The sequence below is a fragment of the Zonotrichia leucophrys genome, chromosome Z (assembly GCF_028769735.1).
Source record: "Zonotrichia leucophrys gambelii isolate GWCS_2022_RI chromosome Z, RI_Zleu_2.0, whole genome shotgun sequence".
In the NCBI taxonomy this organism is placed as follows: Eukaryota; Metazoa; Chordata; class Aves; order Passeriformes; family Passerellidae; genus Zonotrichia; species Zonotrichia leucophrys.
In genome coordinates, this window is record NC_088200.1 from 58,262,582 (window position 1) to 58,277,915 (window position 15,334).

The 15,334-nt window shown below is 38.3% G+C and overlaps 1 protein-coding gene across 2 annotated transcripts in view; it reads left to right on the forward strand.

Moving 5' to 3' along the window:
• The window catches only part of BDP1 (B double prime 1, subunit of RNA polymerase III transcription initiation factor IIIB), a 52,703-nt gene that overhangs the window by 12,030 nt on the left and 25,339 nt on the right, over positions 1–15,334 (forward strand). Inside the window, exons 10-23 of one of the 2 annotated variants that reach the window (XM_064735362.1) lie at positions 411–692; positions 1,013–1,187; positions 2,207–2,366; positions 5,215–5,291; positions 6,662–6,806; positions 6,960–7,042; positions 7,609–7,768; positions 8,180–8,262; positions 9,446–9,677; positions 10,751–10,932; positions 11,600–11,813; positions 12,327–12,514; positions 13,057–13,231; positions 14,622–14,737. In XM_064735362.1, the coding sequence (XP_064591432.1) occupies positions 411–692; positions 1,013–1,187; positions 2,207–2,366; positions 5,215–5,291; positions 6,662–6,806; positions 6,960–7,042; positions 7,609–7,768; positions 8,180–8,262; positions 9,446–9,677; positions 10,751–10,932; positions 11,600–11,813; positions 12,327–12,514; positions 13,057–13,231; positions 14,622–14,737 (2,272 nt within the window). The remainder of the gene's footprint in view (positions 1–410; positions 693–1,012; positions 1,188–2,206; positions 2,367–5,214; positions 5,292–6,661; positions 6,807–6,959; positions 7,043–7,608; positions 7,769–8,179; positions 8,263–9,445; positions 9,678–10,750; positions 10,933–11,599; positions 11,814–12,326; positions 12,515–13,056; positions 13,232–14,621; positions 14,738–15,334) is intronic. The other variant, XM_064735363.1, reaches the window with a different exon arrangement.

Sequence of the window (15,334 nt, forward strand, 5' to 3'; positions counted from 1 at the left end):
ATGGCATATAAAGTATGGCATATATTTTGTAACCATCATCACCTATTTCTGCAGACATACAATAACTCTTTGTAGGAGTAGCAATGTCTGTTTTTCACTGAACCCAAATGTGACTGTATAAACTGCAAAAAAGCACAGGCACAATAACATTTACTAAATTGGCTTTGCATCCCATATTGACTTTCCCCTGCTGAAGTGTTGTCCCATGTACAGAATATGTTTTGTACTAAATGCTGACACTTTTCTGGCAAGTCAGTGGCTGATGTTCCCCAGTCCTGCTCATACACCTGGCATTGTATTGGCAGTGATGCATGAGTACACAAATGTTTTTAGTAGAAATGCCTTTGCTCTTTGTGGCTCCTAGTACTCCACCAGACTGTTGACCAAGAGCCATATTGTTGTCTCAATAGGAAAAGCTGCCAGCACAGAAGCTGCTAATGATCAAGATGAACCTCAGGAAGATGGAATTTCTGATGCAGAAACAGAAGCAGATGGTGTGACAGCTGAGAAAGAAAATGAGGAATCTTTGAACATTTCTGAACGAGCAGAAGAGGTTGCATTAGAGCCTGCATTAGCAAAAAAGAAGAGAAAGAGGAAGAGAAAAGATGATCTTGAACAAGAAGTGGAGAATATTCCAGAAGTAGTGCCTGTTCCTTCAAAAACTGCTGAAGAAGGGAAGTCCTCTAATAAAAGTAAGAGGCAAAAATGCTCACTTTCAAATGTTCAAATAGAAATTTTATAGAAAGTCATGGCAAACTTTAAAGTCAAAATTTGCCTTTATGTTGCTTATCTGCCTTGTAGGAGATTGTCTTTTAAAATCAGCTTTCATTCTAAATCTAAACATACTTTGTTTTAAATGAGAATAGATCTCTTGAATCTTAGTAGTTACATCTTTTCTAGTGGGATTTTAGTCTTACATTAACTCTTCTTCACTGTAGCTAGGATTTGATTACTGAAATTCCAAGATGTTTCCCAGAATGTCCAAACTGATTTAATTCCTATTAATTGTCAGGGAAACAAGTGATACATGATTCAAGCAGTGATGGTGATACTACCTGTGGAGAAGAAGTGGATTGTGCTACTGAAGGAAAGGAAAATGAGACTGCTGTTATAGAGGAAGAGAGAACAGAGTCCTGTTCACCAGTGAATAAGCAAATGGAGAGCAAAGGTGGAGTCAATTTATGCAGGTAATATTTATAATGGAAAGCTTAGGCAAAACAAAAAAATAGCTTAAAGTTTATTATTGTTTTTATTTATTCATGATTGCCACCATTTAACTGGCACAGAATATGCAGGTTTCTGAGAACTGTCCTGGGCTCTAGTAAGCTGTTTATGATTTATATACTCAAAATATTCTCTGCCCTAATGGGCCACCCTTGCAAAATTAATGTACGTAATTACTAAATTAATTTCCAAAAGTTATTTCATTTTTAAGAGTGCTTAGGAAGACCTTTGTTTATCCTAACTTCTAATATTTCTCTTGAAGCACAGGTTGATGATGTTGCTAAGTTGAGGTACTATATGCTTGGAATTTTTATCTGTAATAAAATTTTTCTTGTGGGAAAGGAATGATGCTTAGATTTTATTTATGCAGAATTTGAGTGAGATCCAAGCTTTTGGGTTCAGTTTTGGGCATACTTTTATGGAAAAGAAAGTGAATGCTTGATTATTAAACTCATTATATGTGAAAGTGGTAAATTGAAAAATTCATTATAATACTGTGAGTATTATGCTGCTTCAGAATTTTGTGTGTTAATTTGCTGTATTTAGCTGCGTTGTAATTGTTTGTTATTTTATACATATTCCCAGAAACTTACGTTTTCTTTAGTAGTTCATTAGAAGTATTTGAAGAGACAGTTATTTGCCTTTGGACTCAACCTAGATTGTTATGAAAGATGAGAGGAAAAAACCATTGGCATGCAGTTGTTTGTGTTAAAGTTTATTTTCTTAAAAGCAATCAGTCTAGAATAATCAGATGAGATTTTTACATCATCTTATAATTGCAGTGCAAAAGTACAAAAAATGTTTTAAAGCTCATAGTCTGCAAATATTATTAAAATTGCATGAGATTCTCTGAAACATGGGTAGTTATTTAGTGTCAAAAACTGCATTCTTTTTCTGTGCAACTTCCTCTGTCTGTAAGCAGAAACAACTTTTTTTTTTCTACAAGTACACTAATGTTCCTGTATGCTTTTATTTATTTCAGCCTTGAAGATAGCAATGATGTTATACTAGAATCAGAACCTGCTAAATTGAGAGCCAGAGATATTAGAGATGGAGCATCAGAGGAAAGCCAGATTCCAGAGTTACCAGTTTCAAATATTAGAAGCAAGGAAACAGAATATGTAGAAACTACAGAATCAAAGGTATCTTTGTTTTTTTATCTAGTTCATCTCAAGATCTTGCCCTTGATCATTGAAAGTGGTGTGTAAAACAAAGCCGTTTTTTGATTGTTTTTGTGGTGTTTTCACCATCAAGTGAAAAACAATCAACAGACCTAAGAAAATCATCAAAATTGAAATACTGTCATATCTTGTGGGCTTAATGGGCTGTCCATTAACCTAAATGTATTCAGAGAGTATACTGTGCATGCCTGACTTACCTCATAGACAGTTTAAACAGCTGAACAGTTTTAAGTGTTCAAAAGTGAATGACTGCAATATGAATAGCTAGGCCTTGGAGCAGGATTTTGCTGGCATGTGCTTACTGGCACAGTAAAACTGCACGGTAAATCACGGTAAAACTGGAAACTGATTTGAGTGGAATGCACATTGGGTTGTTTGTGCTGCTCCATGAATGATCTAGATAATGGAGCAGAGTGTAACCTCAGCAAGTTTACAGATTAGGCAAATCTAGAAGGAATTGCTTCCCAAGGACAGACACACCCAAAGGTTATATTGGCCTCCAGAGGGACCTGCAGAGGCTGGACAAGTGGGCTACAGGAACCTCAGGAAGTTCAGCCCGGGGAGATGCAAAGTCCTGCACCAGGGCAAGAGCAACCCAAGGCACCACTGCATGCTGCAAAGCCACCCTGGTGGGAAAGCAGCTTTGCAGAAAAGAGCCCAGCTGTCCTGACGGTCTCTGAGTTAAACGTGAAGCAGCAAAGTGCTGTGGCTGCACAAGCAGGTAATGGTGACCTGGGCTGCAGCAGGAGAAGTGTTACCAGCAGGCCAAGGGAGGTGATCCTTGCCCCTTGTTCAGCACTGATGAAGCCACACCTGCAGGACTGACCAGTTCTGGGCTCCCTGTGGGAGAGACCTGGATACACTGGAGACAGCCCCTCAAAGGGTCACACCGATGGTAAAGAGCTGGAAGCATCTCTCCTGTGACAAAACGCTGAAGGAGCAGGAACTGTTCAACTTGGAGAGAAGGCTCATGGAGAGCCTTCTCTGAAGGATCTGAAGAGATCCCTCTTCAACAGTTCCACAAAAACTCAAGGGGAGACTGCAAACAGGACAGAGCCAGGCTCTTTCTAGGGGTGCCCAGTGATGGGACAAGAGACAATGGGCAAACGCTGCAAGACAGGAGGTTCTTCTGAGCACCAGGAAATCCTGTTTCACTGTGAGGGTTACCAAGCACTGGCACAGGCTGCCCAGAGAGACCGTGGAGTCTCTATCCTTGGCAAGATTGAGAAGCTGTCTGGACACAGTATTGGGCAACCATCTCTTGGTGCCTTTATGTATTAGTTTTACATGGCCTGCTTTTGGTAGCAAGGGGCTAGAGGGATGGCTTCTGTGAGAAGCTGCTGGAAGCTTCTTCCATGCCCAGTAGAGCCAATCCCTGGTGGCTCTGAAGATGGACATGCCACTGGCCAAGGCTGGGCCAATTCGAAATGATGGTAACACCTCTGTGATCACATACTTAAGAAGAGTTGAAAACAAAAAGTGGTTGCAGATCTGTAATTGCAGCCAGAGAAGAGCAGAGAGAGAACATGTGAGAAGAACAACTCCGCAAACACCAAGGTCCGTAGAGAAGGAGGGGCAGGAGCTGCTCCAGGCTCTGGAGCTGAGATTCCCCTGCAGGCTGTGGCGCAGGCCGTGGTGAAGCAGCTGTGCCCCTGCAGCCCATGGGGATCCACAGGGATGCAGAGATCCACCCACAGCCCATGGAGGTGCCCGTGCTGGAGCAGGTGGATGCCTGGAGGGGGCTGTGATCCTCTGGGAGACCCGTGGAGAGAGGGGCCCTTGGAGGACTACACCCCACAGAAGAGTGACCCACACTGCAGCAATTTGAGAGGGGCTGGTGCCCATGGGATGGAGCCACATCAAAAAAGCTCGTGGAGAGCTGCCTCCCATGGGAGGGCCCCCAGGTGCAGCAGGAGAATGACTCCTGAGCAGTGGGAGCAGCCTCAGGTGATGAACTGACCATAACTCCCATTCCTTGTTTTCTTGTACTGCTGGAGTGGGAGGTACAGCTGGAAGGAGGGAGAGGTGAAGGGAAGATATTCTTAAGGATTTCTTTTACTTCTCATTATCCTGCTCTGATTTTGTTAGTAATGAATTCATTTGGTATTTCTAAGTTGAGCCTGTTTTGCCTGTGATGGTATTTAGTGAGTGATCTCTCTCCTGGTCCTTACCTCCACCTGTGAACCCTGCCTTAAATTTTCTCTTGTCTATCCAGCTGCAGAGAGGAGTGGGTGAACAGCTTTGGTGGGTGCCTGGCATCTGGCCCAGGTTAACCCGTTACACTTAATCAGGGGGGTTGGACCAGAGGATCTCTAGCAGACCCTTCCATTCTCAACTGTCACAGACATCTTTTATGAAAAATCCTTTCCTTAGGATTTTTTCTCCTGGGAAGCTGAGAGGCCTCAGCAACAAAATGTAAGCAATGGTTATCTGCTGCTGTGGAATGCAACAGGTGCATCTGTGATTGATCTCACATGGTTGTTTCTAATTAATGGCCAATCACAGTCAGCTGGCTCAGACAGAGAGCCTGAGCCGCAAGCCTTTGTTGTCATTCTTTCTTTTTCTGTTCTTAACTAGCCTTCTGATGAAATCTTTTCTTCTATTCTTTTAGTATATGATGTATATTGTAAAATAATAAATCAAGCCTTCTGAAACATGGAGTCAGATCCTCCTCTCTTCCCTCATCCTAAGATCTCTGTGAACACAGTCACACTCAACCACTGTGGAAATCTTGTTTCTGATTTTTGTTACATTACAGTAGAAGATCATCTAAGTTTATTGTTTCCTTCCTACAACATTTCTCCCTCAGAGTGAAGATACGCATCACTCACAAAAACCAGATGGAAAGCAGAGTGCATCAGAATGTGGTTCACAATCTGAAATCATGTACGTATAATTATTTTGCTTTGTGGTGGCACTTGAACTAAACCTGTATCTACTCAATTTGAATATAATTCCAATTGACCATAGCAGATTGAACCAGTCAGGAGATCGTGATGAGTTGTTTTCCCTATTCAGTGAAGCTTTTTGGTAGAAATTTTGATTACTCCATAGTAGTGCATTAGCTAAGATCTAAATGGTAGGTAGGAATAGGGAGAAAGACTTAGCTAAACTTTGAGAAAAAAGCCCTAGCCTTTCTACAGCCAGCAAGAGCAAGAGAATGATGAAATTCTGCCACATTGTGGGTAAAGGTTGGTTGTAAAATTTAATTTTTGGTTTTTTAATAGAAGGGCCTCACTGAATCCTTTGACATTCATAGTTGTCCATCAGAGCTTATTAGCTGTACACGTCATGTGTATGGTATTTCTTCTTTCCTATTTGGAAACTGTTCCTCTTTGGAAGTTGGTGCAAACTTTTAAGATAGAAGATACTCCAAAATATCTCTGTTTTATCTATACTCCTTTATGAAGTTAATTTTGGTGACACTGAGAAATCATATATGAAGTAGTCTGTGCCTAAGGTTTCCATTTTTGCATGATCATCAACTTCTTATTTCATGATACAGTTTTTTAAAGGTAATTTAGAGATGAGCTACTAGTTAATGCTATTTTGTTTTTCATACTTCTGTCTTTCCCTTTTTGAAGGACAGCTCACTCCTATGATAAAGACTGTCAAAGCTTTATTTGTCCTGTTCTAGGGAGAATGTAAGAAAAGGTAGTAGTTCCCAATCTGAAGATTATTGATAAGATGTAGGGCTGTGTCAGTGTGTGAATCCCAGGACATGCCATTGCAGTGGTTAAGGACAAAGAGAGTGATGTACGTACCCCATTCTTCAGTAAGATGTGGATGCTGGCAGTAGGACAAGGTATTTGAAAAAAAGTTTGGTTTTCCATGACTGAGATAGCTTTGAAAGGGGATGGGGGGACAGAAGAGGCGGATGCAAAACATTGTATATAGGGCAGATTTATATTGTTTCTATATAAAATTAATCACACTGACATGAATTGTGAATCCCAAGGAGAAAAAAATATTCTTATTTATTTAACAGCAGGAAATGATTCCTTAAAGTATTTTGAAGTAGATTCCACTAAAAGCCAGCAAAGTTAAGGTTTATTTGATGCTCTTTTCATAACTTCGTAGCATATCTTTTAATATCAGAAAGATGCAATGGGTTTTTTTTCTCCTGTTTATTGTCTTGCTGCATGCAGGGTCTTGACCCATGCAGTCTGTGATGGTCTTGAGGTACATCTTGAACCATATAGGACTTTAAGTTTCTCTTTGGTAATAATGTATATCACCTTTCTTTATATCTTAAGGAAAACTGAAAAGTCAGCAGATAGAAGGCGCTTGCAAAGACCTAAACCAAATTTAATGAGATCATCTGGAAGGAGGGAGACAGCAACACAAGACAGAATGGAAGCCAAAACTTCTTCTCCAACCCTTGCAAATGCAGGTGAAAAGGTGAGAAAGAGGAATGTTACTTAGTATGTTGTTCTTGATGCTTCATCTGTTTTGCTCAATGGAGATACTGTGGGCCAGCCACAGAAAGAACATTTTAAGAACTGCTGCTATGATACTTGCACACTTGTCAAAGAGTGATATTCCTTGCCTCAGTTCCAGTGCTCTGAAGAGGAGAGTAGAAGAAAAGATAATGAAGCCACAGAAGTAGAAAACAAGGATTTGGATACTGCATCTCAGTAAGTATTGAGATCACTTTTCCAGTGTCCTGGTATGAACTGTCTGTAACTGTTAGTTTATTCCATATAATTCTCCTGGAAAAAGATAGCGGTAACTGTGAAGCTTTAATGTAAATGTCAGAATTGACTTTAGCACTTTTTTGGATGATATCAGGTGGTACTCAAGTAGAAGGTATATACTTCTTTTCTGGAAAGTTGATGAAAGTACCAACAATACCTGTAATTTGAGAAGGGGAGTGTGATAACGATGGCTTTGCTTCCCTGCCAGCCTCAGTTATCAGGTAATGGCTCTGCTTCTGGTGCTTGCAGAAGCAGCTGTGATATGCAGTTTAGTTAAATTCCTCACCTGTGTGACAAATTAATCTCTTTTTAATACGTAGATAAATCGAGTTTTTGTGCATTGTAAGACTAAACCAAGCTTGTTTCTTATGTGAAGCAACTTCCATAAGTTTATGCAAATCTTTCTGAAGACAACAAAATTCAAGTAAAGAAATATGTGCAAGACTGTGTGGTATTTGTAGACTTGAATATTATGGAATAAATGTTATTGTGGATCCTTTGTGCAGAGAACCTGAAAAAACTGCAGTTGCAAAGACAATAGTTAGAGGATATCGACAGAGATTTAAACCTAATGTTACAAGAGCATCTGGAAGGAAAGAAGAGCCTGAAAAAGATGCAGGAAATGATAAAATATCCCATCTACAGCCTAGGGGAGAAACTGAGAAGGTATTTAATAAAGTAACATAACTGAAGATAATAAGCTGCTGGGTACAACAGTAATGTTATCTTTTTTTCTTTACTTTTTTGCTCCTGAGTATGAACAGGAATTAGCCACTTACTTAACCTGCTGTCAGTGGTAGTGTGGTATTGCTTAGTGACCTCAGTTGTGGTGAGAGGTTGTTACACAAACAATAGATGCCAATAATCTTTCATGTCCTGCAGCACATACAACTTTAGGTATATGCTGTAGTTTTTTCTGCACCTGTCTGACTGAGAAATTGATCCTGTAATTGTTTGTGTGTCATAAGCAATCTATTTTGTCTCCTTTTACAAGCAGTTATTTGGTCGGTTAGGTGATGCTGTACTTTATGAATGTAAGACATTGACATTTCATGTCAATACTCTGTTTTTGTTCAGAATAATGACCAAGGCAGTAGATCTGATGATACCAGTGAAGATACTGCAGAAAAAGATGACAAAGTCCTGGAGACAGTGTCTCAGTAAGTATGAGAAAAATAAGAAGATAATCACTGCTGTCCTGCAATTTACCATTCTTGTCGTTTCTGGTAGTATTTCGTAGTGTGGTAATTATGGAAGTTTTTTAAGAAACTTCTGCACTACAGAAATTGATGGCAAAATAGGAATCTTCATTAATTATGAAACATTTATTAAGCATTTTCATTTTTAAAGTTGTACTTTTAAATTATAAGTCAGTCATGTAGATGTAAAAATGCTGAAAATTTTTAGTCCCTCAAAAACTAAAACAAGCCTTAGCTACCTACTTTTAATACTAAAATGCATCCATTTCAGTGTATAAGTATTTAAACAATAGGAGTAAGTGTTCTTAAAGTGTAGTTAAGTGTTAGATGTCAAATAAGAGGAAGAAAAAATCTCAATATGTGCAATGTAATACACATATTTGTTAAGTGTTGCATTTTTCTTCAGTGAAGTGGCAGCTGTAGTGTAAAAGCAATAATATGTTTTATAGAAGAGATTGTAAAAAATAAAAACTGGAAAAAGCCAACTTTCCCCCAAATACTGCCCCACAAAAAAATTCCCAAAACAACCTAAACCAAGAACAGAAATAAAAATCCAAAACCTCAAGCTTGTCTTTTAAAGGGAGATACTTGAGGAGGATCAGTGGAGATAAAGTGGGTGTGATAATGTGCCAGAAAAAAATTTCAGTTACTTCTTTCATTAACCTGCTCAGTGGCTTGATGCTCAGTGTAAAATTTGTAGAAGAATCTGACCATTGTAGTAATGCACTACTGATACTTTTACATTAGTAAGATAAAAAAGTTATTTATGTATTTTCTGAATTCACTGAAGAAAAACTCTGAATATTTACATATTTTTAAACTCTTTATTAAATTGGGTCCATCTGCCTCTAGACTAGATAGGAATACAAAGAGGTCCATTATGGATCAGAGAAAGTTCTCTCTAGTGTCATATCCTGTCACCAATGGGAAGAGGAAAATAGCAGAGCAAGCATAAGTTTAAACTCTCAGTCCTTAGTACATACATTTCCAGTTTTATTCTTTCAGGAAGATAGTAATATATTTTAGTAAGTGTATGTTAACAACTATTTAAAAGAACGGAGGGAAAAAAAGCATCTGTTCGCCAAGTCTTCTCCCACTTTCAGATGTGGTATGTACTTCAGGGATCATATATATGTTTTTCCAGGTCTAATGAAACAGCTGGTTTAAAAGAAGATAGCAAACGGATTGTGCTGAATCAAACACCTCTAAAAAGAGGTAGAATACAGAGACCAAAACCAAATCTAGGAAGAACTATTGCAAGGCAAAAAGAACTGATAGATGAAAAAGATCCTGAAGAGGAGACAAGAGAAGGTGGAGAAGCAGAAAAAGGTGTCACGCCCCATCAAGATGAAAACAATGATCTCTGCCTCAAAAGTGTAAGTTTCTTGAGCAATTGCTTATGCATACTGTTTTGTTGGGTCCTTAATAGAAGCCTTGGTAACAAAGACCTTGGTACATGCTCCATAATTTGTAGGGATAGGCTTTGCATCTTTATTTATTATTTCAGAATAAACTATATTTGTAGTCATAGAATTTCCTCATTTTTACACTTGGTTTCCGTTTTCTATGGTGTGAAGTTAAAGTGCAGTCAGCAACCAAGTACCAGCTCACTTTCTCACTGCCCCACCAGCAGTACTGGAGACTTGGAAGGGTAAAAGCTGGAAAACAGGGCCTGAGATAAACTCCTGAGTGCTGGATAACCCTGAGTAAGGTTTAGTAGGGAAAGCAGAAGCTACACTCATGTGCAGAGCATAAACAGAAACTCTTCTACTACTTCCCATGAACAGGCAGGTGTTTAGTCACCTCCAGGAGAGCTGGGCTTCATCACACATAATAGTTACTTGGGAAGACAAAATCCACTTCCCCCACTTTGTATGCTGAGCTGCCTGTCCATGGCTCAGAAGGACGTGGAATATCCCTTTGGTCAGTTTGAGTTACCTGTTCTGACTGTGTCCCCTCCCACCCTTCCATGCCCCCTCAGCTTCCTCTCCAGGCTGGCAATATGAAAAGCAGGAAAGGCCTTGGCTCTGTGTAAGCCCTGCTCAGCAATAATTAAAACATCTCTGTGTTATCAACCCTATGTGCAGCATAAACCCAAACCACAGCATGACACTTAACACTGTGAAGAAATCTAACTCTACCCTAGTCAAAACCAGCACACATGGAAATGGAATGTATCTGACTTGGTTGTATTGTGATACCACATCTGGAAAGAGAAATGAAAAGAAAAAACGCCTTGGAAGATGAACCACTTAAAAGAGAAAATATAAAGAAAAAGAACTTTTTACTTTTATAGTAGACACTGATATTGGTTGGATGACAAGAAGCAAGAAAAATTTTAATGTTTCTGTAGAAAATATTTAAACTTTATCATTTTCTTCCTGCTCTTGTAGAAGAGAAATTGAGTAAATATTTCATCTTAACAAAGTGGAACTTTTATTCATTTTAGGATTTAACAGTTCATGAAGGCACTCAGCTATCCAGTGTGACGTTAGAAGATGTTTCTGCAGATTCTGAGATGAGCTCAAATACAAGACAGTGTTTCCAAGGAAAGTCCTCAGAAGCAGAAAGCAATGAAAATGAAAAGGGATTGTCAGATGTCTCCAAACCGGTTTCAGATTCTAGTACAGGGTAAGGTTATTTCACTTCATTTGAGAGAAGAAATGGTTCGAAGCTATCAGTATCTCTTGGTATTATACCATATTACATTCAACTTTGGCATTACAAACAAGTTGTATATATATAAAGACATATATCAAGACAATACTAGACTTTAACTAACAAAACCCCAAGAGCTTGAAAACATTAAATTGATATGCTCTTTGATGTTAAATTGATCTTTGGACTATTCGCCTAATTTTCAAAAAAATACACTTTTCTGATGTTCAGTCCCTGTGATTGTCTTCTCCATGTTGGTCTCCACAGTGCATTCTAGTGTGCTTTTATAGATCCTTGAGTACAGGGTCTGGTTTTGTATAAGAGTGCCGCCTGAAAAAACAGTCAACCACAGGTATTCTGTAAGTCTTCTGGGTATTTTTAAACATGATTAGAGGAAGGTATTTTTAAAATGTATGTATCATAGTAAAATGTCTCAGTTTGCCTTCCAGGTCTCAAGTGGAAGGGGCGGTAAACTTCTTTGCTTTTCTGTTTATAAGATACAGAGGCATTTATTGACAATCACTGTGTTTTTATTGGCTCTTTTTCATGTCACTAATGTTGTTATTGCTCTGAGAGCTCTAAACAAGGATGCCATATTATTGTCCCATGTCTTTGATTGTTCTTTTGCTTGTTTTTGCAGGGAATCTCATCCTCAGAAGGAAGAGGAGAAAACTGTTGTATCATCTGCTAGGCTACTGAGGATGCGATTCCAGAGACCAAAGCCAAATTTAAGAGCAACTTCCAGAAAGGAAGTTCTGGATGTAAATAGTAAAAGGGCATCACAGAAAGATACCAACAAGGAAGAAAGTTTGATGCAGTGTGATAGTGAATGTAGCATCCCTCCTGACACAGATGTAAGGCTTTTGTTTTTTTCCTTTAGTTATATGTGAGCTGTTGATTTTGTGAAATGAAGTACTGATGATTTTAAAAAATACAAAGTTAACTTTTTGAAACAATTTTTTCAAAAGCTTGAATTTTCCACCTTAAAACTTGTGTACTTTTCACTTGGTCATATGTGAGGAGAAGAAGATGACTCACACTTGATGATATGATGAATCTCTTGTTGCACGTCCAGATGTCTTTCTGACCCATAGTGGCATTATAGAGATGACAGGGAAGGAAGAAAAAGTATTAATAGAAGATGGCACAGATTTCAGGCTTTGTTGTCTTAAATAAAAAATTGTGTATTTGTCCTGGACAGACTGGGAAATCATTAGTGAGCAGTTACAGAGGAGTTTGTAGGAGAGCGCAAAAAACTCTCATGAGTTTTTCAGAGTGTGGTGTATACCAAACTTCATAGACATCATAAACTCTCCTTTTGGTTTATTATTACAGCTTTTTGTGGTTCTTGTGTTTACATTTTTCAGAAAGCAGGAAAATGTGAAGCCTTAAATGCACTAGAGTCCTTGGGAAAGCAGATGTCAGTTTGCTCTCAGGAGGTTTCTGAGAGGCCAAGTTGTAAGTCCCCAAAAACATTTTCAAGATCAGAGGATAGTGGACTGGAGACCTGCCTATCTGAAATTTGCCAAGATGACATTTCTACTACTATTGCAGGGTAAGGGCTTATCTACTTTTATCCTTGACTGTAACAATGAAAGAATTTTACAAGGAAATTATTGCGCCAGTGGCTTGCCATCTGGCAAACATATTCTAATGAAAATACTGCACAAAATTTCCATTCTCATAGTTTAACACCAGTGATACTGCAATTTCAGTAGCTTCTATGCTAAGCATGACATGAATGAGCATTCACTTTATAACTGTTTCATCATCTGAAAGACTGGATTAATTTCATGCAGGGAAATACTAGTTTGCTTATCAAAGAAAACATGTAAAAACTGCTTTGTTTTTATAGCAACAAGTAGTCAGTAAGTTAGTTAATTCTTTTGTTGGAAATATTTAGAAGACCGGTGCTTCAAAATTTTCACTGGAACAAGTTGTTGTTTGTAGTTTAAACTCAGCTGAGCTTTTAGTTCACAAGATTTCTTCTCAATACTCAGTGGTTTTTGTGTGTAGTATTAATGGATCTGTGTTTGTGTTTGTACTAAGTTTTGGATTATTTTTTCTGTCTTAACTTTGCATTGATTATACAAACAGCACTCAAGAAGAACATCAATGTGCACCTCTCCCACCTATTCAGCTGGCACAGAACAAGACATATAAGCCAAACTTGGTAAGAACTATTAGAAAGAAGGAGTTACAAATATCAGAAAGTGAGAGCAAGAAAAAGCCGGATGCAGAGCAAAAAGATGAGTTTGACAATACTGTCATGGTAGGCCTTAATAAGAGTAAGGCTTTGCCTTCAAAGTTGGCTTGAAGTGCATGTTCACTTTTATAAAGTGAAATGAAAACATTGAAGTTGCATTGCCTGAAGCTGAGACTATATATTAAATTTAAAAAATTCCCAAAACATGGTAATCTGAGATATTGTAGGTATGAAATCATTGAGGTCTACAACTTGAAGTATTAATTATTCTTTTTACAAATGATCTGCTTTTTGATTGAATTGCAGGATAGGGAAAACAAATGCACATTTATACCATTCTAGAATAAAAATGCATAAGAATTACCTTTCTTTTCTCATTTCATCTTTCCTGTTTAGATGAATCAAGTCTGTGGTGAGCAATCTAGTATAATGTCTCAAGTGAAGGCAGAGGATAGCTATTTTTATGAAAAAGGGGTTTTATTAATTTGATAATCTTTAACTGGCTTCATCACTACAATACCTGATACTCCTCTATTTCATACAAGTAAATGACACTGTATATCCCCACAAACACTTACTAGACACTTGTAGAAGACAAGTGGAAATTCTTGAAAGCCATTTACAGTGTGATGTGTCTGTGTAACTGTTTGTTGAGTTGCACATGAATCATGTCACAAATGTAGGAATATCTTTGTAGACTTGCCTTAGATTTGGAATACAGCTAAATTTTGCAAGAGTGACTGTTTTGGAGTGATTATATCTGGTTTTGCTATTGAGCCTATCAGAAGTACTTGTGTCCTGCAGGAATCTCTCAATTTCCATCAGTGCCACAGTTGGCTCGCCCCTAGCTGGGATAGTTCCTTGTGGTTCAACTTTGGCTGCTTTGGACCTGAGGCCTGTGAACCACGCACATGCATCTGCTCTGTACTGGGCAAATCTGTAGAACCAGAGCAGGTCTGAGGCTCCTCTTTACGAGTCAAGCTGTCAGGCCTGAAGTGTTGAAGGATGTGTTTGAGGGGCTTCTTCGTGGAGCCAGTGTGGTAAATACAGACATGAAGCTTATTAGGCCTTCTGGATCTTGAGGCTCTGTTATTGTGGCTTGGGTGTGTCTGTGCTGCCCTCTGCTGTGTCCAGTTTTCAAAGGTTTTCCATTTGCTGAAGTATCTTGTTTCGACCGTGCTTCATGTATTAGGGAATTGATTGAATAATAAGTAGACGGGTGTTTCCCATAATGCTTGGGTGCACATAGTGTTTAAGAACTTAACTCTAGGTATCCCAGGAGTATTAAGACTTCTGTTCCTTTTTGCATATAACTTGAATTATGATAAGATTATTTTTACCTTTACTTCAGTTGGGAAAATAACATTGTTTCTATTTTAGTATATTGAGTGTATGTCTGTTTTAGAAGCTTACGTACTTCTATTTTTCTTCATGCTTCCTTTACTGTAAATTGAAGGGTGAAAATGAAGCTGTATTGTGTCAAGCAGATGTATTGAGCAAAGAGGAACAGGAACAGCAAGAGGTGCCTCAGGTGCTCTCTATTTCTGAAACCTTATTGTCTGAACAAAGCAGGTGAGGTTTGAGTTTAGCAAAATAGCATTTGAAAAGCTTTTGTCTGTGTATAATGAGATATCTTTGCAAGTGTCAATCCTTCTGTTCCTTGTCTTTTGTCTTTTTACAGTATTTCATTTCCAGTGCCTACAAACGGCTTTTTCCAGTGTTTTCAGAGTACATTTTTTTTGCCTGCACTCTTCATTATTATTTATCTGATACATACTTGATCTGTACAAGCTCATAGGTGTTCCTAACCAAGATTTTTTATTACTTGGTCTGTATTTACTTAAGTAGCAATCACATGTGTAAGATTTGTTGTAAGATATGTAACATTCAAGTTTTGCAAAATGTCAGAGACTTGACTCTCATTTGTCCATCCATATGTTCTTCTATTTTACTGCCACTGTTGTTGAAATAAGATCTTAAATGTGTGTTAGACCGCTGATGCTTTCATGTTGGTGTGGTTAGCGACACGACTTGTTTTTTATGTTAAAAATGCCTTGACAAAATAATTTTGTTATTTCTGCTCCAAAGTTAACCATAAATCAGAAATCTATTTGAAAATATAATTTTATTAATCTTAAACAAAGCAGTCTGGTAGTCTCTTGTGTAAGT